The sequence below is a fragment of the Pseudochaenichthys georgianus genome, chromosome 23 (genome assembly GCF_902827115.2).
Source record: "Pseudochaenichthys georgianus chromosome 23, fPseGeo1.2, whole genome shotgun sequence".
NCBI classification, from domain to species: domain Eukaryota; kingdom Metazoa; phylum Chordata; class Actinopteri; order Perciformes; family Channichthyidae; genus Pseudochaenichthys; species Pseudochaenichthys georgianus.
The window spans coordinates 20,099,700-20,123,720 of record NC_047525.1 but is presented as its reverse complement, the minus strand read 5'-3'; the positions used below and the strand labels follow the sequence as shown (position 1 = coordinate 20,123,720).

Below are 24,021 nucleotides of genomic sequence, written 5' to 3'. Positions count from 1 at the left end.
AGGGATTCATGGGCGTCTCGTACTATGAGAAAGTAGTGCGCTATAAAAATGGTTATTTCGATACAAAAATCCAACAAAAGGATTTTAAAATCACAACATGTAGTAAGTGGTTTCATGTCTTGTTTTATCTAATGAAAGGGGGCGGTTTTGAGCTGTAATTAAGCGAACGTGTCGACTTGTATTGGAGGCGGAGGGATATCAGAATCCCACCGCGCGTCAAAATATTGGCTCTGGGAGACCGCGCCAAAGCTCAGACAGCAGCCACTCTTCAGGATAACAACACACTGCGGAGGCCCTTTAAACGCACTCTCCATACGGCTACCATACACATCGGAGTGCACGGGATTTGTTATCACTTCAGGGGACTGTTTTCGTTTGTTTTTGCTTCGGTTAAGACACAGAAGTCAGATTTAATGTCTCTTTTCGGGAATCGGTGCACGGCTCCACGGTCGTGAGACCACTCTCCCGGGTGCGGTGCGGCGGAGTTAATACACTGCTGGACTGGATACTATTCACTTGAAACCAAGACGGTCCGCACCACCATTTCTACTGAACCTGCATTTCTCTCGTGTGACTACATCGGTTCTTAGGACTCTCAGCTGCTGCATAAGAATACTCTACGCCGGCTTTTCAGCGTGAATATGTTGTTGTCAAAGTTTGGTTCATTTTCGCACATTTGCAACCCTTCGAGTATGGACCATCTACCAGTGAAAATACAGCTTCAGCCAGGTACGTTACTTCTTTTTTTTCACCACCTGTATTTGATTGAGAAGTCATTTAAGAAGCATATTAACGCTAATACTACCCTTGCAAGCTAGTCAACTTAAACCTCGCACTACGCAGTGGTTTGTTGTGAACTTGAATGTCGCACTTACCTTAACAATATTCATTTTAATTTACAGTTAAAGTGGAAAAGGAGTCTTTCGAGAAGGTTTACCAGGTGGGCTCGGTGTTGGGAAGTGGAGGGTTCGGGACGGTGTACGCCGGCAGCCGGATCTCTGATGGCGCACCGGTAAGGATCGGGATCTATGTTTTGATGCTGCATGTGCCGCTGCCATGAGAGTCGGGGCGTCCTTAGATCAAAATACAATGCTTTTCCCCCACAATAAATCAAACGATTGCTTATATTTCATCTGTTTTATTTCAGGTTGCTGTGAAACATGTTGCAAAGGAGAGGGTGACCGAGTGGGGCACAATTGTAAGTAGTCATTCCCGATTTGTGTGTGCGTGTGGTTTGTTTTGGTTTCCCCCCCTGCCTGCTGCATGGTGGGGTTTTTTTGCAAAGGGAGAATGGCTAATCTAATTATTCCTCATTTTATTACAGAACGGTGCTATGGTGCCTCTGGAGATCCTGCTGCTAAAGAAGGTCAGCTCGTCGTTTCGCGGAGTTATCAAAATGCTGGACTATTACGAGCGCGCGGACGGCTGGCTGATCGTCATGGAGAGGCCGGAGCTCGTCAAGGACCTTTTCGACTTCATCACCGAAAAGGGAGCCCTGGACGAGGACACCGCTCGGGGCTTTTTCCGCCAGGTTTTGGAGGCGGTCAGACACTGCTACAGCTGCGGTGTGGTTCACAGAGACATCAAGGATGAAAACCTGCTTGTTGATCTGCGCACCGGGGAGCTCAAGCTTATTGACTTTGGCTCAGGGGCGATTCTCAAGGACACAGTCTACACCGATTTTGATGGTAAGCCACCCCATTCCTCCTTTTGCGTTCATTGATATTAGAAGCATTTGTAATTTGGTGTTTTGAAGACATTTCCGTGTGGGCTGGGTAGTGTTTGCCCTTGATGCTCCGCTGAGCTATATTCAGATATGGAGGCGTTCACGAGTGTGTGACGCAGTGGTCTGTTTTTGGTCGAGGGTTTTCCTTGCCTAGGGTCTTATCATAATCACAACCGATTATGCCAAATTAAAAAGCATCCAGTGTTTTAGTAGTGATGTTATGGATTGATAGGTATGACTCAAATACATCTTGTTAGTGGCCGTTTTTTTTTTTTTTTTTTAAATGTGTGTATATATATATATATATCTTGATCGATCCTCATTTGAGATGGTAGTGAGGTTAAGTTATTTTGTTATTTAAGCTCGAGTACCAGTCACAGTTTGTGAGTATTAGGTCAGTGCCACGTAACATCTGTTTGTTGTGAAACCCGAGTCGTGGTTCACGTGATGGGCTCGTTGCCTTTTTTGTTATTCAAGTTCCTCCTTCCACACGGGAGGGGGAGGGAGAGAAAGCAGGGAGAGAGGATACGCAGGCAGGTCACTATAGTGGTATAAGGAAGTAGGGAAGCATTACTACTATTATGCAATCTTGTTGGGACTTTTTATTTATTAAATCTATCTGCTGTTCCTATATTGTGAGCACTGATGCCTTCTATATTCTCATTATATCACACAAACCTTTAAAAAAGGAGCCTTCTTGTGTTTGTTGTACTGCTTCATACTATAATCATCACTCACCTCCCTACTTTTCTCTCCTCCTCTTTTTCTTTAGGTACCAGAGTATACAGCCCACCAGAGTGGATCCGCTTCCATAGATACCATGGCCGCTCGGCGACAGTATGGTCGCTAGGCGTGCTGCTGTACGATATGGTGTGTGGAGACATCCCCTTTGAGCAGGACGAGGAGATCCTCAGAGGGAGACTGTACTTCAGGAGAAGAGTTTCAGCCGGTAAGTCAACCATAACAACACAAAACACACACACCGACTCTGTCGCCCCCTAGCCACCAAGAGTGGTACAGCCCAAAATCCACCTCATAGTTTTTCCTTTTACATCAGTGGAATACCTCACAAACAAAATGGCTGGTAGACAGATATATGAATGATAATTATAATGGATGTTATCATTTTGTGCAACAGCCCTAGTTACAGTAAAAGAAAAGATGTGTGCTCATTCTATTGGCTGTCTGTGCTTCCTACACACTAGGATATTATTGATCCATACAAATTGAGTCAGATACAGTGCTGCCTAATGAAAGAAAATCTCATTCTCATCACTCTTTCTATCTCCTCCTCCAGAGTGCCAGCAGATGATCAAATGGTGTCTGGCCCTGCGGCCCTCAGACAGACCCACCCTGGAGCAGATTTGCGACCATCCCTGGATGAGGACCACAACGACGACAGAATCTCCTGAGTCACAAGAGGAGCCTGTCGCCGGGGAGATCCGCCTCAGGACCATCAACACAGACTCTTCGTCAAGCACAAGCTCGAGCAAGGAGAGCCTCTGAGGGGGGCTCTGTTGGACTGAAAGACTTTGTGGGGAAAGAAAGGGGTTCGGACGGAAGGGGTTTGATGAAATGGACTTAAGGCCGGCAGCCTGTAGCCCATCAGTGGGTCTGACTCCGCGGCTCTGGCGAGAAAAATGTACTTTAATGTTCCTCTTTTGTCGGGAATTTTCTAATTTATTCTTCCTAATCTTATTTTCCCCCATCCCCTCTTTTTATTCTTCATTCAGTTGATTATTGTTTCCTAATAGGGAAAAAAAAATTCAGTTTGGGCGGTCTTACCAGCACTATTTATTTTCCCCTTCCCCGTTTTTAACTTTATTTTACTCGTTTTGTTACTAGGCTGGGTATGCAGCTGGCAAGGCCCTCCTATTCAGACATGGCTGCTCTCATAGAGCTTGGAGAAAAAAAAATCCTTTTTATTTAAATGTTTTGATTTTGTAGTGCCTTTTTTTCGAAAGCTGCTTTTCTGTGTGTGTGGTGGGGGGGGTTGACAACAACAACTTTTAGTTTTTGCCCCATGGCCCGGTGGCTACCTTGCCTGTGCTCTGGTGGGAGGAGGGGCTTCTTTTTCCCTCCTCTCCATCACTGTGAGACGACCAGCCTTGAGGCAAAGATAGCATTAGCTCGGAGAGAAAGAGGTGGGGGCTCCCCCTGACAATGGAATACTTGAAAAACTCAACTCTGTGTCGCTCTCTTTAACGCTGCTCACTCACTCAATAGCCTGAACAGGTGTTTGGAAACTGGATCCTGTCTTTTCTGAATGTCTACACACACCCTCCACCTTTTTCTCCCCTCCCCTCCCCCCCCCACCATGCCTGTTATGGGGTGTGCAGCCCTCTTGACTTTTCTTTTTGCCTCCCGCCATCTCACTGCTTGACACTACGTGGCCCCGCCCCTGGCCTCCCTCAGGGTTTTGGGGTGTGAAATGCACAATCAATGCAATATTCATAGTCTCAATTATGTATTTTTCTTTTTTCAAATATTGTACAGTGTGTATTTTTATTCTCTTTTTGTGTGTACATTATTTTTCCTCCCCGTTTGCATTTAATTTATTTGTAAACATGTAGACATTCCACACTCTGTGGTTATTTATTTATTTATTGTCTATGCTTAAAACCCCCTCTAAATTTTACATATTCTACTTTGCCCCTGTTTTGCATTCCTATAACTTATTTTTACATTTCGACATGGTTTTTTTTTTTTTTTTAGATGTGGAGGATGCACTGAAGCAGTTGTCGATGTAAAGCAGAATAAAACAAGTTTACTTAAATTTGAAACCGAGCATTTGAATGTTATTTAACTACTTTAAAAAAAGAAAAGACTGTTGGTAATGTTGAATGGCTAATCATCAGATATCATCTGCTTTCTGTACTGTCAAGATTAATTTTGAGTTCTATGGAAAGATGAACACCGGGTGGAACAGTAGTCGTCACATAGCCTCATATCGGAGACCTTTCACTTTAGCTGTGACTCATGGCTGTTAAGGATGGATATTGCTATTTTTTTATACAAAAGTTTCAATTAAACTCCCATTTTTATGTACAGAAATACGTCTGGTGTCTTGCTCATTTTGAACATGGTGTTGTACATGAGTTTTAAACCTGAACATTTAGTAAAAACCACACATACTATAGCAAAATACAGATTATTTTCTTCACCTACGGGTACGACAGCACTCCCTCGAGACTAGTACACATGTCCAATAAAGCTCTTGGTTCATTTAGACTGCCTGTAGTAATAGCCTTTAGCTGGAGGACAACCTGCAGTAAGCACAAGGCTGATAAGAGACAGCTGAAAGGGGGGTGATGCTGGCAAAGACAAAAGAAAGAGAGATTGGGGATGTCATGCATCATCACACACTTTTACACACATGAAGACATTTAAATATAAACGATTTATTTTCCATTTCAAGCCTCTTGCTTGCCTACCAACAATACAATAACATGGTCTGTTATTGTGATGCAGGAAAGTATGAGTAACAGGCTGATGGCATGGTGTGTGTGTATATATAATATATAGTGTGTGAAGGGTTTCCTGGAAGCTGGAGTAAATGTTTTTTGTGGTTTCTGGGAAAGTGCTGCCCCCTCTGGTGAGTTTTTGCAATTTGCTTTTACCTGTTATATATAATCTATATCAGGATTGGTAGCCTTTAAATGTTTTATTTCTACAAGATAGACAGACATAAAGGATTTTTGGGGGATGGAAGTAACCAAAACCTCGATGAGAGTTATGCTTTTAATACATCACGCCAAATAGTTAATTGATTGATGCTTTTATTCATGGGTTATCTGAGAAGGATACAACAAAATACAAAGCAAAGCATTTTACAATTAAAGGCTGTGTCCAAAATGGGCCAAAGACGGAGGACGACGAAAACAGAGAGAACAAATTAATAAAACAATTACTGAAAAAAACCTAATCCATATCCAAAAAAACATCTCCACATATTCATCAAGATATTTTTTTTTAACTCCCACTCCAAAAAGTAAGAACATTCAAAATAACAAAAATCATTTGAATTTCATTTTAAATCTGTTATTCTGTTGCAAAAAAAAAAGCAAGATTATTTTACACATGTCAAAATATTCTTCACTGGCTGCTTCCAATCTGACTGGAGTATATGGATTGAAGACTTCATAAAACAGCTGGCCCTTAAATCTTCTCCGGGATCTAATTCACGGAGAACAGACTGATTTATACGCTTGGGGAAAAGGAGTAGACTTAATTTTCTTGATTTCCCTTTGGAATATTAATCTTGATCAATGTAGGCCTATGCAACGGACAAGTTAAGACATTGAATGCGGCATTCCCGTATTATTGCTTAGGTTTAAAAATATTGCTTTATGAGACCTACATGTTAATGTAATTTTGGCTTTGGACATTTCGAGACTACAGTATTTCAACAAGTTAGCTTAGCTTAGCATAAGAGCAGATATTATAATTCGTCATTTAGTGGGGATTGAACCAGCTTTCAGTGAGGGAATGGCGGAATAGCTAAAGGCTCCTCTTTCAATCTAAAACTTAATTCCTTCCATGCACTGTGGGCCCCTGGTAAAAAAAACAAAGAGCTATAAATGGCTGCTGGTGTCAGACTCAATACGTTGACAGCCGTGTTTCTATAGGCGTCGCTGTTAATCCTCCATTGTCTTTGTGTCTCCAGGCTCTTTGACATGCAAATAACCGGCAACTTGTCTTCATCAGGATCCCTTCTGCTCACACTAAATACTATCGAGAGGTCTCATCCACTTTCACCATGAAATCCTCATTAAATGTAGCGGGGCATATGCCATACTGTTGTCTCCTTTTGATGAAGTCTGATCCCAAAGGCTGGTTAATATCATCCTGACACTGACACTGACACTCTATGAAGATTCCATGGAAAAAAAGATCAAATAGTTAAGGGAACCTAGGACTATGAATCATTTGTGTCCAAAGCATTACAAATAAAGAGTATCTTAAAGGGGACCTATAATGCAAAATGCACTTTGTGATGTATTTTATACATAAATATATGTCCCCGGTGCGTCGAGGAACTCACGCAGCGTCAGAAAATAAAACCCTCTCTCTTTTCCTCCGTACCCAAATCTTTTTAAAACAGGGGTACAACGAGCGGATACAGATTTGCTGAGCAGACCCACAGAAAATTGCTATCAGAAACAATGCCTGACGTGTTTTGGACGTAATCTCGTCTTTGTTTACATTAGCAAGCCTCACTAGGACAGGATGGCGTTTTATCACAGCAGAATTTAACTTTATCTCCGGTAGAATTCTGATCAGGCATTAGCTCCGCCTCCTCTTTTTTTTTTTTCAAGCTAAGGACCCAAAATCCGTGTTTCTCTAACAGGGCTGCAAAAGAGCAGTATGAGGCATGGCTACAATGGGTGAACTGTTTGATATTTTTAGGGTATGGCCCTACAATATATTTTTCCAATATAGCATAATAGGTCCACTTTAAATAAAGAAGATGCAGTGTTGATAGAAGGGGTATCTGTCATTTTGGTAATACTTCACCATAGTTCTTTTCTTTATTGCTTTGAGTGGTAAGATTATTTTTGCATGGTGGATACACAAACAATATTTAATCCACCACTGTTGTGCTTAAGCTGTTTTTAACTCTAGTTGCCAATGCCTCGGAAATCGCTAATTTCTGAAAGCTAATTATGAAGCTCTAACTAGTCGGCAGTTAGCTTAGCTTTGTATAAAGTTTGAAAGTAGAGAGTGCGGGATTTGTCCAAAGTTAAACCCACTAATCAGCATATGTTACACTCATTTATTAACAGGTTATATTTTTGTTTAATTCGAACAAGGCTACCTGTTTCCAGCGTTCATGCTAAGCAAAGCTAAACACCTGCTGGCTCTAGCTTCATATTTAGAGGATAGTCCATATACATATTAAGACTTCAGCAGACATTTATATTCAAAGTATAATCCCACATATTGGAACATCTAATCAAAGCTTACTTTTAACCACCATATACATTTGTTTAATCGATACAAGGCTACCTGTTTCAAGCGTTAATGCTAAGCTAGCTAATGGCCTGCTGGCGCTCGCTTCACATTCAGTCCATAGCAATATTGAGAGATAAGCATACATAATCGTTAAAATCATTAAAGCAGGATTTTCAGAGCAGTAAACATTTTAATGTGTTTCCAATGCTAGGAACTTAAACCGCTAACCTCCTTGTAAACTTGTGTAAAAACTGTAAGAGTCAGACTATCCTCATCATACGTGTTTGGGTCGTTGATCTACTATGTATGTATTCATCAAACTTTTCAGTCACAGTGTAACTATACAAAAATAATAATGTGGATCTGTGAAACAAGCATCAGTGGTGCTAGACAGTTCTAGTTAGGTGGCGAGTTCGAGGTGTAAAGAAAGATTTTTTGTGTAAAATCTAAGAATTCTGTGGTAGGAAACTTTGTTTCAAAGCAATGGGGGAGCAGTGTAGTTATGACTTAAATTATTGTGTTTGAGTGAACGTATGTACAAGTATATTGTTAATGTAAAACCTTCAGTTAAGTACACTGCGTTCAGAGCTTCTGTGAAATAAATCTGTGAATAAAGTGCTGGCACGTTAAGGCTGTCGGTGGCGGCCGTGAGAGGCGACAACTCGACAGACACAGAGGAAGATGCCAGATGGACTCTGGGCTAGAGGGCCTTCGATGGGCACAGATGGGTGGGTGGGTGGCACCCACACAGGCAGCACCGGGACCAAGACAAGGAGAAGAAAAGCATCACACCAGTGACTACTACACTACACACTACTTCTCTCATTGTGTTGATGTCCAAGCAACTAACCCTCTGAATAAGGACATTTGAGTTTGCTGGTGACATGTCCATGATTGTGTTTTAATGCATGCAAGTTTTAGTTCTGGATGTCACCTTGCTCGAGTCTGTGCATGCTAAAACAGAAACGAAAGGTAACACATATCCTCTGTTGGACTTGGACTCACAGTCTATTGGACCCTAAAGTGAAACAGTTCATTCAAACTGTATGGGAAAGGAGAACAAATGAAGTAATGGAGCAAAAAGTTGTCAGTTGTTAAATGTTCCTTAGCAGATTTGCAGATAATATTGATGTGAAATAAAACACAGATAAACAGTATAGTAGTTGGATGAATGTGTCATGTTGTTGTGTTCAAAAGCTTACAGAAAAAGCTTACAAAAGCAAAAATGTGTTTTTCATTTTCTCTTGTAGTTGCCTGAAGAATTTCACATCTTTACTCGCTAAAGAAATATGTTTTGTCTGGAGATGCGTTGGGATTAAGTTTAGTATAGTTGTGTTGATCTGTGTCGAAGTCAGAGATTTCTTTGAGCTGTATTTTCCGTGACAAATGTTAGCATCTCTTGTTTTGACGGTCAACAGGGTTATTAACAGTGGTGAGCCTCTCTGAGGGTCTAAGATATTCAAAGAAATTATATTTGAAAACATTATAAATCTATTTGTTTTTGTTATATTTTTCATTAGTTTTACCAAAATAACTTGATTTAATTGTATTTAAAATAACATTTCCAAAGAAATAAATCCTTCGAATCTGCCTGTTCAGTTTCTGTTGGAATGTGAAGGGTTAAATGAAAGAAGCTCCTTTTCTCGGCGAGTCACTGTGAAGACAGGAGCTGATTGGTGGTCCTGCTGTAAATTCACAGAGGGCCCGCTATAGAGAAGCGAAGTCACGCCCATCTACTTCCGGTCCATGGGACCCCGGAAGCGAACAATTATACATTGAATTCAATGGAGAGAGAAAACGTATCTTTTGATCCCGTTTGAATTGTGCCACGAATGACACATATGATGTTTGTCAATCTTAAACAATCATTTCCATGTAAAAAAAGTCACAGTTTGTCGTAAAACTGTTGAAATATAAGACTATGAAAAATACGCAACTAGAAAGACTACAAATCCCAAATCCCATTCTGGGTCGCGTAAGTGATGTCATAGGCGATAATGCTCCAAGACTGGTTGCGACTCGCAATTAAAGCAAAGAAGAAGAAGAAGATCTCATAACTGATTTATTCCCTCCAATAAATATAAGAGATTGCTCCAATAAATTCACTTTTACAAGATGCCTGTGTGCTTTGTACCAGGTTGGAATCACAAAAGTGATCATACCACTTGCTCGTTCTATCACTTCCCGTCTGATGAAAGGACCGGGGCCCTTTCTCATTTCTCGAACTCCCCTCCTTGACTCCCCTCCTCGACTCCTATCCTCGATACTTAGTCCCGCCCACAGGAGATGCGAGCCGAGGAGCCGAGGAGGGGAACCGAGGAGAGAGGAGGGGAAGCAGCAGGCGGTTAGAGAAATGAGAACTCCTCTCCTCTGAGCGGTCATTTTAAAGAGACGTCCATTAATGATAACAGAAGGCACAGCAGCCCTCTGTCTGATGGACAGATGTGTTCATGATGACTTATATATTTACTTTGATTCATTCACAGTGCGGTATAATGAGACAATAACAGGCTACAGATGCGGACACGCACACACACATATATATATGTATATATTTATATACAATTTCAGAATCAAACAGAGCACTCTCATAATAACGTAACACTATCAGAGACTGGATATATCCCCCCCCTCTCCCCTCTGGTCGCTACAATGAGGAAAATAAATTACGGGCCAAAAGTTGTATTTACAAGTATTAAAAGTAAGCAGAGGACACCAAACCAACTGAGACCTGTCTGTCCGCTGCATCTACGCACACACTGTACCACACACACCTACACCACACACACGCACATACAGCTCCTAAAACAGGCTACAGCCGTTGTGTATTTTATTGTGAAGCACTAAATGGTTTTAGAAAAATATCGATTCTTTGTTTGTAGATATCTACTAAACTAAAGCAAATAAAGAGAGTAGGCCTGTTATACTGAGTGATATATATTATACACACTGCTCTGCTTTCTGCATGGACCTCACAGCTGTTCTCACTGTAAACATTGCGTACCGATGAAAGCAGTTAATAAAATAATATCCAGGGGATGCATGCAGAGCTGTCATTGGCTGAGATAAGTCCGGCCGTGGGTCACGACTCTTTGAAACATCTCTGTTGCCGGAAATGCATCCACGAAGGAGCCGTGGAGGACCGTGGAGGACCCATCAGTGTATCCTCGGTTATAGCTCCTCCAGAGAGCCTCCTCGACGCTCGGTCCTCGAAGTGCATTTAGAGAAATGAGATGTCCTTCAACATGGCGCGCTAAAATTCATTTCCGGGTCACTACCGGAGGACCGAGGAGTCGAGGAGTCGAGGAGGGGGATTTGATTAAATGAGAAAGGGCCCAGGAGTCGTTGGACCAAACATATCAGGTGATACCTATACAGTCTATGGGTAATACACATGTTTTGCATGTGTTAAGTTAAGTTAGCTACATAGCTAGTAGCGAGCACGTTAGTTAGCATCACATTACTTAGCCTTGTCATTTGTATTAGCCTTAACATGAAGTAAACCCAAATGTTAAACAGTAAGAGTAGTCATGATGGTAAGTATTTTGTGAAACATTTGAAGAGTAGCCTATCGCCCCCTCCACCAGGTGCTAAGGGGGCGGGAGGCAGGCTAACGGGACATTAGCATCGGCGATCTTTTCTACTTAATGCTATCTGCTCAAATGGTTAACATTGAACATTAAAAGATCAGGCAGTTCAGGGAGAGTCGAAGGAAGGAAGGCAGGCAGGCAGCTTTGCATGACATTCTTCTGGACGTGTTTCATCGTGATGACAGTGAGGGTGAGTCAATCTGTTTGTTGGAAAGACAGTAGTTGAGTGATTACTAGGGGTGTAACGGTTCACAAACATTTCGGTTCGGTACGTACCTCGGTTTTTAGGTCACGGTTCGGTTCGGTACGTTTTCGGTACAGAAGAAAAAATTATCACAAAACATAAAGTTTTTTTTTTTAATTATTATTAAACTGTGAATAATGTATTCACTCAAATAAATACAAAATATAATAAAATAAACATTAAGGTGCAGCATTTCGATGAACTGAAATAATCTGTATTTGAACTTTACTGTACTAGTACCAGTGTTGGGAAAGTTCACTTTCTACATGAACTAGTTCAGTTCACAGTTCACACATTTTAAAATGAACTAGTTCAGTTCATAGTTCATCATTCAAAATGTTGAACTAAAGTTCATGGTTTCAAAAATGAACTAATTTATAGTTTATAGTTATTTTTTCAATACGTTGCTGCGAGCTATTATTTGTGTCCTGTACGATGTTAATGGGATTTGGGTGGTAGTGGATCTGTTTTGGCTCTCTTTTTTATTCGCCACTCGCACATACTGTGAAAGGCTAGTCGTGTGCTTATTCTCAATGTGCCGTTTAAGGTTTGTTGTCGACGTCGTCGATGTACGGACTTGCTTTTTCAAACCGGGCGGACACAGTTTACAGTCAAACGTTTGATTTTTTCCGTCTGAGTCAGTACTGACTTTAACGTAAAACTCTTTTAAATGCTCATACGCCGACGCCGTAGAGTTAGTGCTGCTGCAGCTGCTCTCGGCTTCGTCCATACTAATTCATTCATTCATTCAATGCTCGCCGGTTCCGCGGTTCCACATTGTTTGTTGTGAGGAGTCTGATATATTTAGTATATTTATATTTTAGTGCGACAGCCAGGGGTGACAGGCGCGTACGCGTCACAGACAGCTTGCTGTTGCCAGATTGGGTGGTTTTCCGCATTATGTTGAAGCCTGTACGGTGTGTTTTAACTGGGTTTTCGGCTGAAAGGCATATGAAATCTGGCACACTTTTGAACGCCGTTATAATACAGTGCTGAGAAGAGAATGAACGCATTCTCAATTACGTTCATCTAGCGGAAATACAGTACGTTCAGTTCACGTTCACCCAAAATATGAACACGTTCATGAACGATCGTTCATTGAACGCGTTCAGGTACATCACTGACTAGTACTCACAAAACATAAACTATTAGTTTTGGGTTTTTAATTATTATTAAACTATGAATATTCACTCAAATAAATATAAAATATAATAAAATAAACATTAAGGTGCAGCTTTTCGATGAACTGAAATAATCTGTATTTGAACTGTACTGTACTAGTACCTAAGCAGCCAGTTTGACATTAGGACTTGCTTGTCATTGTATTTTCATGTTTTTTTAAAGAATGTAGATGTACAGATCTGCTGGCACTAGCAATGTTTCCTGCTGTGGAGAACACACCCTCTCGCTAGGGACAGAGGTAGTAGCTAGTGATGGGAATTCCGGCTCTTCTTGGTGAGCCGGATCATTTGGCTCGGCTCACCAAGAAGAGCCGGCTCTTTCGGCTCCCAAAGGGCTCTTCAGTTTACCACATATTATACCTTTTAATTAAATCAAATGTAGCCCTGTTTTGACTAATGATTTATATGTGTACACATATATCACTTAAATTATTCAATACATCCTTTGTACTAAAGTATTCAAAAGTAAAAATTACATGTTTAATATAAATGATTTGTTGTGGCCAATTGTTTTCATTGCATTTACAGACCCGTGTAACTCTCTGATACCACCCAATGAATGCATTGACTTGCTTATAGAACCACGCTACACAAAACAGATAGCAACAACACCTATACAAACTATTTAAAAAAGGGGCTACTGTATCAACCTATATAAAGTATATAAATATAGTTTTTCTCCCTGCAGGAGAGGGGAGCGTGCTTTGAGATCAGCTGCTAGGCTGCAGCGGGGAGAAGAGGGGGACAAAAAGAGATCTCTGTACTCCGTGTTTTATTCTTATAGAAGTAAGAAGAGAAGTAATGGGGCAGAAACCCTCCCTTTTACGCAGTGGTCCAGTCATAGACATCAAACGGCGACACATATTCAGTTGCCAGTTACTTTTGGCATTAGGGCAGGGATATCTAGATACTTTCCAAGGTTTGACATCATGAATTGTGCTACTTTTAAAGCAAGCAATGATGTTTTCAAATCTGTAATCAAAAAGCTCCTCAAAAACACTATAGAAGCAGTTCCTGCCGTTGTTACGTTAGTTCAAACAGTAACAACGGACTACTTTTCTTAGCGGATGCATGTCAATTTAAATCAATGCATAAAACTATTTTTTAAATCAATAAAATCTTTTTCTAAATCCATAAAAGCATTTCAATTATTATTGGGAGTCATGTCGTTACTTTGTTGAGAATGTGGCCATGTGTAATAAGCGGGATAATGTCCACATTGCACATTGCATAATGTGCCTTCATGCCGATCTAGATCCCTCCCCGCAAAAACAAAACAAAAAACGGCTCGTTCGCGGGCGAGAGCCGGCTCCCGTCGTTCACTTAAAAGAGCCGGCTCTTTGAGCCGGCTCGTTCGCGACCGACACATCACTAGTAGTAGCAGATACAGCCAGGTAGCGCTTTTCTAACATGGCAACATAAGGATATTTGCCGTTTGTAATAGCTTTGGCTCGGTCTGAAGTTTTTGTGAGTGGTGGAGGCTTAAATGCTAGTGGGAGTTGGGTTTGCACTTCAGTCTTTTGGTACCGGTGATATTCACGTTCGGGTGATGCCTTTTCAAATGAGTGTGCAAGTTTGATGTATTGCCAGCCGCGTAACCAATTGTAGTTGAACAATGCCGACAAACAGCTTTGGTTCGGTCCACCTGTCTTTGTCCGTCATCCTTGTACGTAACTGCGAAACCAAAATGTTCCCAAACCGGAGACTTCAATGATGCTGGAGGATTTTCGAGCTCAACTTTATCTGCGTTCGCCATTTCGACAGTTCCTCAAATTACTGACTACATTTGAACGCATCCCTCTGACCAGCTCGTCCAATGAAATGACTTGCTCGCTCTATGACGCGTTGAACACAATGGGAGCAAATTACTCTGAATACTGCGACGCAGCACCTGAGATTACTTCCAAGAAGTTGTTCACGTTCTCAATTTTTTACGTTTAACGTTATATGCGTTCGGTACACTTCGGTACACACGTGTACCGAACCCAAGGGCCCGTACCGAATAATTTCGGTACGGGACCCGGTACGTGTACCGTTACACCCCTAGTGATTACTGATAGAAAATTATTAAAAGAGATAATTATTCAAAGTGTTGTGACTGAGCTTTTTCTCTTTTATTTCCTTTACCTCACCTGTAACTGCTGAGACCCTGAGGAACATGCACACTGGCCGGACTGTACGTAATAGTATTTGGTTATGGTATTATTTATATACATCAAAGGCACAATGCAGAGACACACATGTATTGAGTGTGATAATTTGCATAGGTCATGTGAAATCGTCTTTACATACTAGAAAACTGTAGAAGCGGCAACTTGTTTTGAAATTGAATTTTTAATATCTGATAATAAAGTTGATCTGTTTTCTTTATTCTTCTCTCTTCCCAGCTCCATCCATCACCATGCTCTGTTCCTGCAGGTCCTGCTTGCTAATCAATGCTCATATGTTTTTACACAATTACAAATAAAGTCAATTCGGAGTCAATAATAAATTCATTCTGCCTTCAACTGCACAATGACTGTGGACTGCACCGACATCCATAGCTGCCCCCCAGTAAGATGAACCAAGCAAAGAGGGTCACCATCATGCCCAAGGACATCCAGCTGGCGCGCTGCATCCGCGGAGAGAGGGCTTAAACTGACCTGAGACCAGCACACCCAAACACAACGGCTCTTTTAAGAGCCACCTACAGTTTCAAAGAGTTGCAATCCTACGTTATTATAATGATTAAACTGGTTCATGTATCACTTAGTTTACTGAACCGTGATGAATGAAATAAATGAGTGTGGTAGATAACAAGTAAATAGAGTTACATACAGATCCATGTGACAGCAAAAGATGGAATAACTAAGAAGCACGCAGTATAATAATAATTACATGCAACAATTAAATAACTGCTCAGCATCTCCACCACAATCCCAATCTGATGTGTCCTGTTTTCCTCGCCTCTGCATAACACCCCATCACACATACGAAACACAACGCAGAGTCTGAGGGTGTTAAGAGTATGTTTATTTAAATGTCCTCCTCTCTACTGGCCAACACAGGGAGCATATGCTGGGTGTAGAATTTTTCCAGGAGGAGGAGATTTCCATGCCATACAGGGTCTTTGGTGAAGAGGATGATGATCGCTTCCTTCTGGTCCACACAACAAAGTAGCAGAGACTCCGGTCTGTGATGTGCAGCTGCCCTCGGACCTGGTGCCAGTATGGGTGATTCTCCTTGAGAATATATGACCCACCCTCCTCACGGAGACAGAAGGATGGTAACTGGACTGCCTCCGCGATGGTCATGTTCATGTCACCAAAATCCTTGAATCTACACACAGCAAATAAACTCAAATGACACAACGAGATGTAAAAGGAGATCACACATACAGTATAGAGACTATACTGTATAGTCGATATAAAACTGGCCGCTTCAATCTGAAGAGCAACTAAAACCAAACACGGGAGTGTACCTTGTTCTTGTGAACACTAATGTTATCCACAGCATATACAGAGACCACGAAGTTCTTAAGGAGAAAACTAGTTACTAAAACAAAACACGTTAGTGTACCTTGTTAGCTAATGTTAGCTAGCTGACATTAACGTTACACATTGCACTCATATTACTCACCGAAACCTTGTAAAGCCAGTCCCGCATGCTGGCTCTTACAGAACCGACTAACTCCCCTTTCGTGTATGTACAGCTCTCAACATGCCCAGACTTGTAGTGATTTTCACCTCATTTTATACTTTTCGCCTCATTCTGAAAGAAACAGGTGAAATTTGCTAACGTGACGGCCGTCTTTGTGATGGTGACGCGTACTAGTACCTACCTAGTACAACTGAATTTCCCCTCGGGGATTAATAAAGGTTCATCTTATTGTGCGAGACCAGAGACCTGTAGTTCACTGAGCGGTTTCACACAAAAAAAATTGAAACTTCACAGTTTTACGACACATTTTTATTTTTTTGACTTGCAAAATATTCTTTTAAATTGACAAACATTGCGCTACAGGCTGCAAGATAGTGCACTTACAACTAAAATAAGCATGTGTAGAAGTTAATCTAATACAGCTCCGGCGATCCACTAACACCCCCCCCCCCCCCGCGGTGGTTTTGAAATGCTCCCGATTTCTGAGGTCTCAAGGTTGGCAAGTATGGTCATAACTGATGTCACAATTGTTTTCCTCCACCAAATAAGAGATAGCTAAGATAAGATAACTTCAACAAGATGCCTGTGTGCTTAGTACCAGGTTGTTATCATACCAGCAATGGGTCTTGCTCGTTCTTTCGCTTCCCGTCTGATGAAAGGACCAGGAGTGGCTGGATCAAGTTAGCTACGTAGCTAGTAGCAAGCACGTTAGTTAGCATTACAGTCTTAGCCTTGTCATTTGTATTAGCCTTAACATGAAGTAACATCAAGTAACCCAAAATGTTAAACAGTAAGAGTAGTAGTCATATTTTGTGAACCCTTTGAAGAGTACTGTCACACCGGTGTGATCATTCTATAATACACAATTTAAGCCCGGGGGAGATATGCTAACGCTAACGCCATATTAGCATCGGCGATCTTTTCTACTTCATGCTATCTGCACAAATGGTTGACATTAAACATTAAAAGATCAGGCAGTTCAGAGAGAATCAAAGGAAGGCAGGCAGGCAGGCAGCTTTGCATGACATTCTTCTGGACGTGTTGATAGTAAGGGTAGTCAATCCCTTTAAGACAGTAGTGACGGCCATCTTGGTGACGTGTGTTGTTGTGCGAGACCAGAGATGTAGTTCGAGTGTTTCACACACAAAAATGTGTTACTTCACAGTTTTACGACACATTTTTTTTTTTTTGACTTGCAAAATTATCTTTTCAATTGACAAACATCATATGTGTAATTCGTGGCACAATTCAAACAGGATCGAAAGATAATCTTTCTCTCTTCATTGACTTCAATACATAATTTTTCCGAAATAAGGTCCCATGGAGCTCCCCCGGAAGGGGAGGGACTTTGCCACTCTATAGAGTGGTGCAGTGACGCGTACTAAAACCCGGAAGTAAGCTGCGCTCCGGTTCCCTCAACAAAAAAAGCAATGGGATTTCTCCATAGGGTTTTGGAAAATAGCTCGAAATAAGGTCTGTGGAACGAACCTGTTTGATAAATGCACGTTTTGTTCAGCCGGATAATATCCACATGTCTACCCTACTTTTATAATTTTCGAATTATAAATCTAATCGATAGATTTATGATCGATAGATTTATGATTAGCATAAGTTCTTTCATGATGGCTCATGTCAGTGATAGTGATGACATCGTTGCTAAATTATTAACCGAGTCATTTTCAAGATTGAGTTACAATGATAAATTGGAGTGATGAAGGATCAGCTGCATGACCCCGACATCAAGTACTTCATCCAAAAGGACAGGAGGATTTTTCAACAAGTCCTCCAACTCATACGACCAAATGGGCCGATTGTTCAGGCCCTTATTACGACCAAATATGTTGTTTGTTCAAGCGCTTAATACGTCCTATAATTGCGTTTTAAGGTTTTCGCCCTCTAGTGCTCCTGTTGAATGCTAACGTTACAGATGGTCGTTTATTCACAAATAACCCTCTCTGTAAAATCCTAAATTGTAGGATAGTTTGGCCATTAAAACGCTTTTTGATTAGATTTCTAGCGAGAAGTGTATATTGTACTTTTAGAATCCACGTCCAGTCGATATCTAGGATCTATAGTTTGATAGATATTACGAAGATGATTTGAGGTATGCGGCAGCCTCCATGTAAAGTTACGGGTTGAAAACAGTATTTCCGGTCTCGACGTTTTCATAATAACACCAATGATCAAATGATTTAACAGTGATATCTGCAGTACTCATCAACTAAAAAACATCAGTTTATCCTTGTTAATTATACGACATGTATTGGTTTAAAATTGTGTACAATGCTTTTGTGTTTTTCCCATAGGTTTTTCTCTTTCGATTCTGAGAGACACCTTTCTTTTTTCAGAGGTTTTGATAGGCTAAAACATCGATTGTTTTAAATGCATGTCGGGATATGGTGTTTATATGATATGAAATCGGATTTTTTTTAATTTTAAATAAAATAATACTTTTTCAGAGTGTTCTTGCTTTTCTCTTTGGAAGTCATCACATTTGGCTGCATTAAATATTACATATCTGCCGTAGATATTTATTTATAGAGCCCTGATCAGAAGACCTTTTGACAAACTGTAAGAAACGCCGCCAAAACTGAATACGTGACGTGCATCATAAATATATTAGCAATTAAACAACATCTTCCATTTCTTTTCACACAATACTTCTCCTTGCAGTATCAACACTAATTTGGCCGACTTTTATATTTGATCCAATTGGTATATATTTATATATATATATATATATATATATAAGGTTATATATATATAAGGTTATATTTACACCATATTGGTGCACAGCTGATAGAAAAGGATTTTTTTGTAGTTTTTAAAGATATTATTTACTACCTTTCCAACTCTTCATGCAGTTGACTGTTACAGGTTCATGGTACAATGCATAAGCTTCAAATCGAGAGACGGAAACTGTATTTTCCTTTACCGTTCTGTTTTAATTTCACAATAAAGTTAATAGTCATATTATGTTTGATATTATTATGTTTTATTAACTACATCACTGTTTTTTTAACCCGCACCTCCTAGTGGTTAAAGCACGTTATTGAATGTTGTTGTTGAATAAGTTTTATTTGATGAAAACATTTAAATATTAAGAGTAGCCTACATACAAAACTAGGGGAAAGTAGAAGGCATGATAGAAATATAGAATAGAAAATATCAAGAAGATACTGAAGTGATCTCTACAATAAAACAGTTTAGTGCAGGACATCCAAAGATACAGGAGGATGAGCAAAACAGACAAACTAATAAGGCTTTATTTAAACATTAAACGATACTTTAAGTTAAGGTCTTCTTTTGAATAAGAAAAAAACGTTGGGGTTATCCACAGATAAATATGAAGTCTGACAAAGTACTTAACGTCCAATATATTGCATAGTTTATTTTGGCACTTGACAATCACCTTCCCTGAATTTGACTCAGGTGTAACTAAAGTCTGATTTAAGGGTTGTTTATATTTCACATCATTAATCAGAATCTGGGGGCTGGACCCGTCCAATTCCAGTTTTGGAAAGTCTGCCGTGGTTCCATTCCATTTCATAGAGCTGTTTGACACTCAGCGTAACCTTGACACACTACCACTCCAACATCCAATCACAGGGCTTGATGACTAATCATGGGGTTTGTAAAGCAAGGCGGATATTGCAGTCCCAAACGATAGCTGGGGATTCTGGGTAGTGTAGTGTCTTCGGAAACTGTAGTATCTTAACTCCGAAAAAACTATTTGTTTCTCTGAATCGAAGGTTAAAAACACAAAAGCATTGTACACAATTTAAACCAATCAATATTGTGTAATTAACAAGGATAAACTGATGTTTTATAGTGGATGAGTAATGCAGATATCACTGTGTCATCATTTGACAGTGAGGGGAATATATCCGTTTTTTTTATGAAAACTTAGAGACCGGAAAAACTGTTTTCACCCACGCTAACTATAAATGGAAGCTGCATACACGTTATCCTGGCGAGACCTCAAATCATCTTCGTAATATCTATCAACCTATAGATCCTACACATCGACTGGACGTGGATTCTAAGAGTACAATATACACTTCTCGCCAGAAATCGAATCAAAAAGCATTTTAATGGCCAACCTATTCCACAATTTAGGATTGTCCAGAGAGGGTTATTTGTGGAGCGTTTGCAATGCACGGGTCGGGAGCATGTTGTTTCTTACACAACCACTAGAGCACCTCTGGGTCGTAATAAGGGCATGAACAATTGGCCTATATGGTCGTTTTTTGTAGGAGGACAGGCTGGGATTTTGAATTGTTACTTGGCTGTGGGCGCCTTGTCATGATAGGTGTTTATATAAATGGTGTTGTTTTGTGTGGTAGAGGGTCGCTGCCATTGATGCGTTTTGCACCCCTGGTCGTTGTTTTGATATTCCGCTGAAGTATACGGTGTGACGTAATAACCCTTCTTTTTTCTTTTTTCCGAGGGAAGGGGGGGTCAGAGGGCCTAGGTATAAAAGTCACGGTTCGCCACTGGTTATTAATGAAGTTGTTTTCAAGTTAATAGCTCAGTTTTGATTGGTTTGCATGCAATGTAAATTAAAGTAGGACTGTCAACGTTAATGCTGGCGATTAATCTGCAAATGAATCACATAACCAAGTTTGACCTCAACTTCCTCCTCTAAAGGAAGAGATAGTGTTGCAATATGATAGTGAGAGCGAAAAAAACTACCATACCCGCATTTTCCCTTTGTGGCGCACATCATTCAGAGGGTGATCACAGCGGCGTTAGTTAAGTGTCGGGAAAATGGTCAGGCTTTATGCAAATCATAAAAAAATCATGTTATAATGAAGTAAAAACCCTCTGATTTCTGCTACCAGTTTGTCGTGCATTTCATTATTACAACGTCCTACAAAACACATGTGAAAACTGGTATTTTAAACTGAATTGATCATGATTAATTGCTGATTACTATTGTGATTGATGCAATCAAATGTGTTAATGGGTTGACACCACTATTTTAATCATTGTGTTGGATGCAGTAGAAAGATCAACCAATCAATCAATGTTTATTTATATAGCCAATATCACAAATGTTACATTTGTCTCAGTGGACTTTACAATTTGTACAGAATATCAATACGACAACACGTAAAGATGTATCCCGTGCCTGTGTCCTTTGCCCTGAACCATGTTTATGTTTTTTTTTTTTTTTTTTTTTTTGTATCCTTTATTTATCCAGGAATGTCCCATTGAGATACAAGATCTCTTCTTCCAGGGAGTCCTGACCAACACGGCACACAACAAGTTTCAACATAACATTTCTTGTGTTGTGTAACTGTCCTTCTTGTCAGCCCTGGGGGGTGCAGGATGCCTGACGGCCCACTCTGGAGGCCTCCTGCTCTCTGTTTCCCAGAGCAGTGCCTCCATAGGGACTTTCCACTGGCCTGGCTCAGCGTTCATGAAACACTGAGAGGAGTACCTGGCTGAGCGTCTGGTGGGAACCGGCTGCAGTTACCCAGCACCGTAAAGGAACTCATTGTTCTAGGTCGGCAGGACACGCTGTAAGAAACATGCAGAGACATCAGAGAGGAATCAAAAACACACACAAGAACATGAGGAACACACACACAGATCCCTGAGATTAAATCGAAGTAGGGCTACAAAGACTGCTGCTGCTGCTAAGCTGCCAAACATAAACAAACTCAGCAGGTGAACCGAGGTAACTGTGATTTCTTTGTAGTACCAAAACAGAGCAATTTATCCGTCATGTCTCAAATTCTAAGTGTCTGTGCGAGTGGTTGGAAAGGCAAAGATGAGAGAGAAAACCAAAAGTGAGAGGAAGGTGAGAAGAATGGAAGGATTAAAGGGGATGTAAGACTGAGTGTGTGTGCAGAGAGGGAGGAAAAAGCAAGATAGGGATCTTAATCGTTGCTGTCTTTTTACAAGCTTGTAACGTGATCAAAGGATTCATTGACCTGGCGCTCATTCCTGCCCGTGGCTGGTATCTGTTTCTCCCGCATTATGAGTGGAGTATTTTCAGGAAATATTAGTCCAAACACAACATTACTTGTAGAACGGCGTGTTGCTCTTCATTCTTAGTTTCCCGTAGTTTTGGAACATGTAAAGAAATAGCCAAGAAGATGATATGATATGATAGTATCAGGGTGACATTTTGTCAGGTGTTTTTTTCCCACGATGAAAGAACACACTGCTGTATTGTTTAACAGGATTTCTGTGGTTTTCCCTTTGGAGGAAAGTAATATGAAACCATCCTATAAATCCTTTCTGTAGGTTTCAAATGTAGTTTTATGAAAATACTAGGCTGGAGCAATAACTTAGGTCTAGACTTTATTCAAACCAGGGACCGAGAATCAGTTCATAATCCCACCTAAATGCCCCTGCTCTGACATGACTTAGCATTTTACCTCTTCATTTTCCCTAGTCTTGAAGTCAATGTTTTTTGATCATGTTTGAGGTTAGAAGACTAAAAAATGGTCTGTGGTTAACGCAAGGTTAGGAGATTGAAACATTTTATTCCACGACATAAAATACATTAGAAAATACCCCACTGGTGAATCTGTGAAGATGGCAGCTGATAACAAGCGATGTAGTTCTTTTAAAGCTAGCTTTTTACTTCTGTCGTTTGCATGTACGCTTTAAAAATCACAATGTGATGTTAATATGTGGCGATTATCCTGCTAAGCAAAACTCGTTAAGTATCATAAACGTGTGATGGACACAGAGCGTATTTTCTGTGATGCACCGAAATCCAATGGAAAAATCCCATTGATTTTTGTCCAAGGACTCGTTGCAATGCTAGCTTCCAAGTTGGCCTACAAAAAAAGGTAATAACTGCACCACTCTGTTGATATTGGGTTTTAACGTCAACAATTAGATGGATTGGAATGATATTTTGTACCAACATGCATTGCTCCCATGTATTCAGAAGACTTTGGGTATCCCCTAACTTCTCTTTCCTCTACGTAACCCTGATAATGATGTGTAGGTGTTACTGAAAACCTGAATAACACTGGTATAATCAAATTCTGAATAAGGCCTAATTCAGAATATCTTAAAGGAATTTGCTGTTACATGACCCAGATCAAATGTGTCCAAAACCAATGTCCTGGCCAACCAAATGGGAGCGTAGTCAGCAGATTAAACTATTCCTGAAGCCCATGTGTCACTCTTTGTTTGTACCTTCAACACATCCATCGGACTGCTTTCATTGCTGCACTACACTTCATTTGTGAGAAAAACCTTGGAATTATTTATTTTAATTTTCACTTTGAGAGGTATGTAGTAGTAGTAGTAGTAGTAGTAGAACCTTTATTTATCCAGGAAAATCAATTAAGAACAAATTCTTATTTACAATGATGACCTGACAGGAGGCAAAGGCTTCCTGAGGGGATGGGGTTTGGGAGGAAATAAAAAGACACACTCCGGGCACTACAGAACACAGGAGACAACACAAACACATAGAGCAAAGATGACAGGCATAGCAGTTGAACATATAAAAACTCTAAAACAATATTGCTGTGGTTCAATCAGTCATTAAAATCAGCATCAGGCAAAGCAGCTACATGTGTGTACCAGGGTGTCAACAATAGTGACATTGAAGGTGCGGGGGGAGACAAAGGTTTTCATTTTTAATGTTTTTTGAACGGTATTCCAGCTATCTGCTGCCGCACACTGAAAGGCGGAGCGGCCAAAGGATGT

The 24,021-nt window shown here is 40.5% G+C and overlaps 1 protein-coding gene across 1 annotated transcript; it reads left to right on the top strand.

The window, feature by feature from the left end:
• Positions 1-239: 239 nt before the first annotated feature.
• Positions 240-4,509, top strand: LOC117439189 (serine/threonine-protein kinase pim-3-like). The gene is made up of 6 exons (XM_034074975.1): positions 240-729; positions 903-1,012; positions 1,148-1,198; positions 1,325-1,688; positions 2,499-2,675; positions 3,024-4,509. Exons 1-6 carry the CDS (start codon positions 642-644, stop codon positions 3,230-3,232), a joined length of 999 nt encoding a protein of 332 aa, XP_033930866.1. The 5' UTR covers positions 240-641; the 3' UTR covers positions 3,233-4,509.
• Positions 4,510-24,021: the final 19,512 nt, after the last annotated feature.

Excerpts from the sequence above, each read along its gene's own strand:
- LOC117439189 (XM_034074975.1), top strand. The coding sequence starts at position 642 with ATGTTGTTGTCAAAGTTTGGTTCATTTTCGCACATTTGCAACCCTTCG. Across the intron at positions 730-902 it reads GAAAATACAGCTTCAGCCAG|TTAAAGTGGAAAAGGAGTCT; the intron begins GTACGTTACTTC and ends TTTAATTTACAG. Across the intron at positions 2,676-3,023 it reads CAGGAGAAGAGTTTCAGCCG|AGTGCCAGCAGATGATCAAA; the intron begins GTAAGTCAACCA and ends CTCCTCCTCCAG.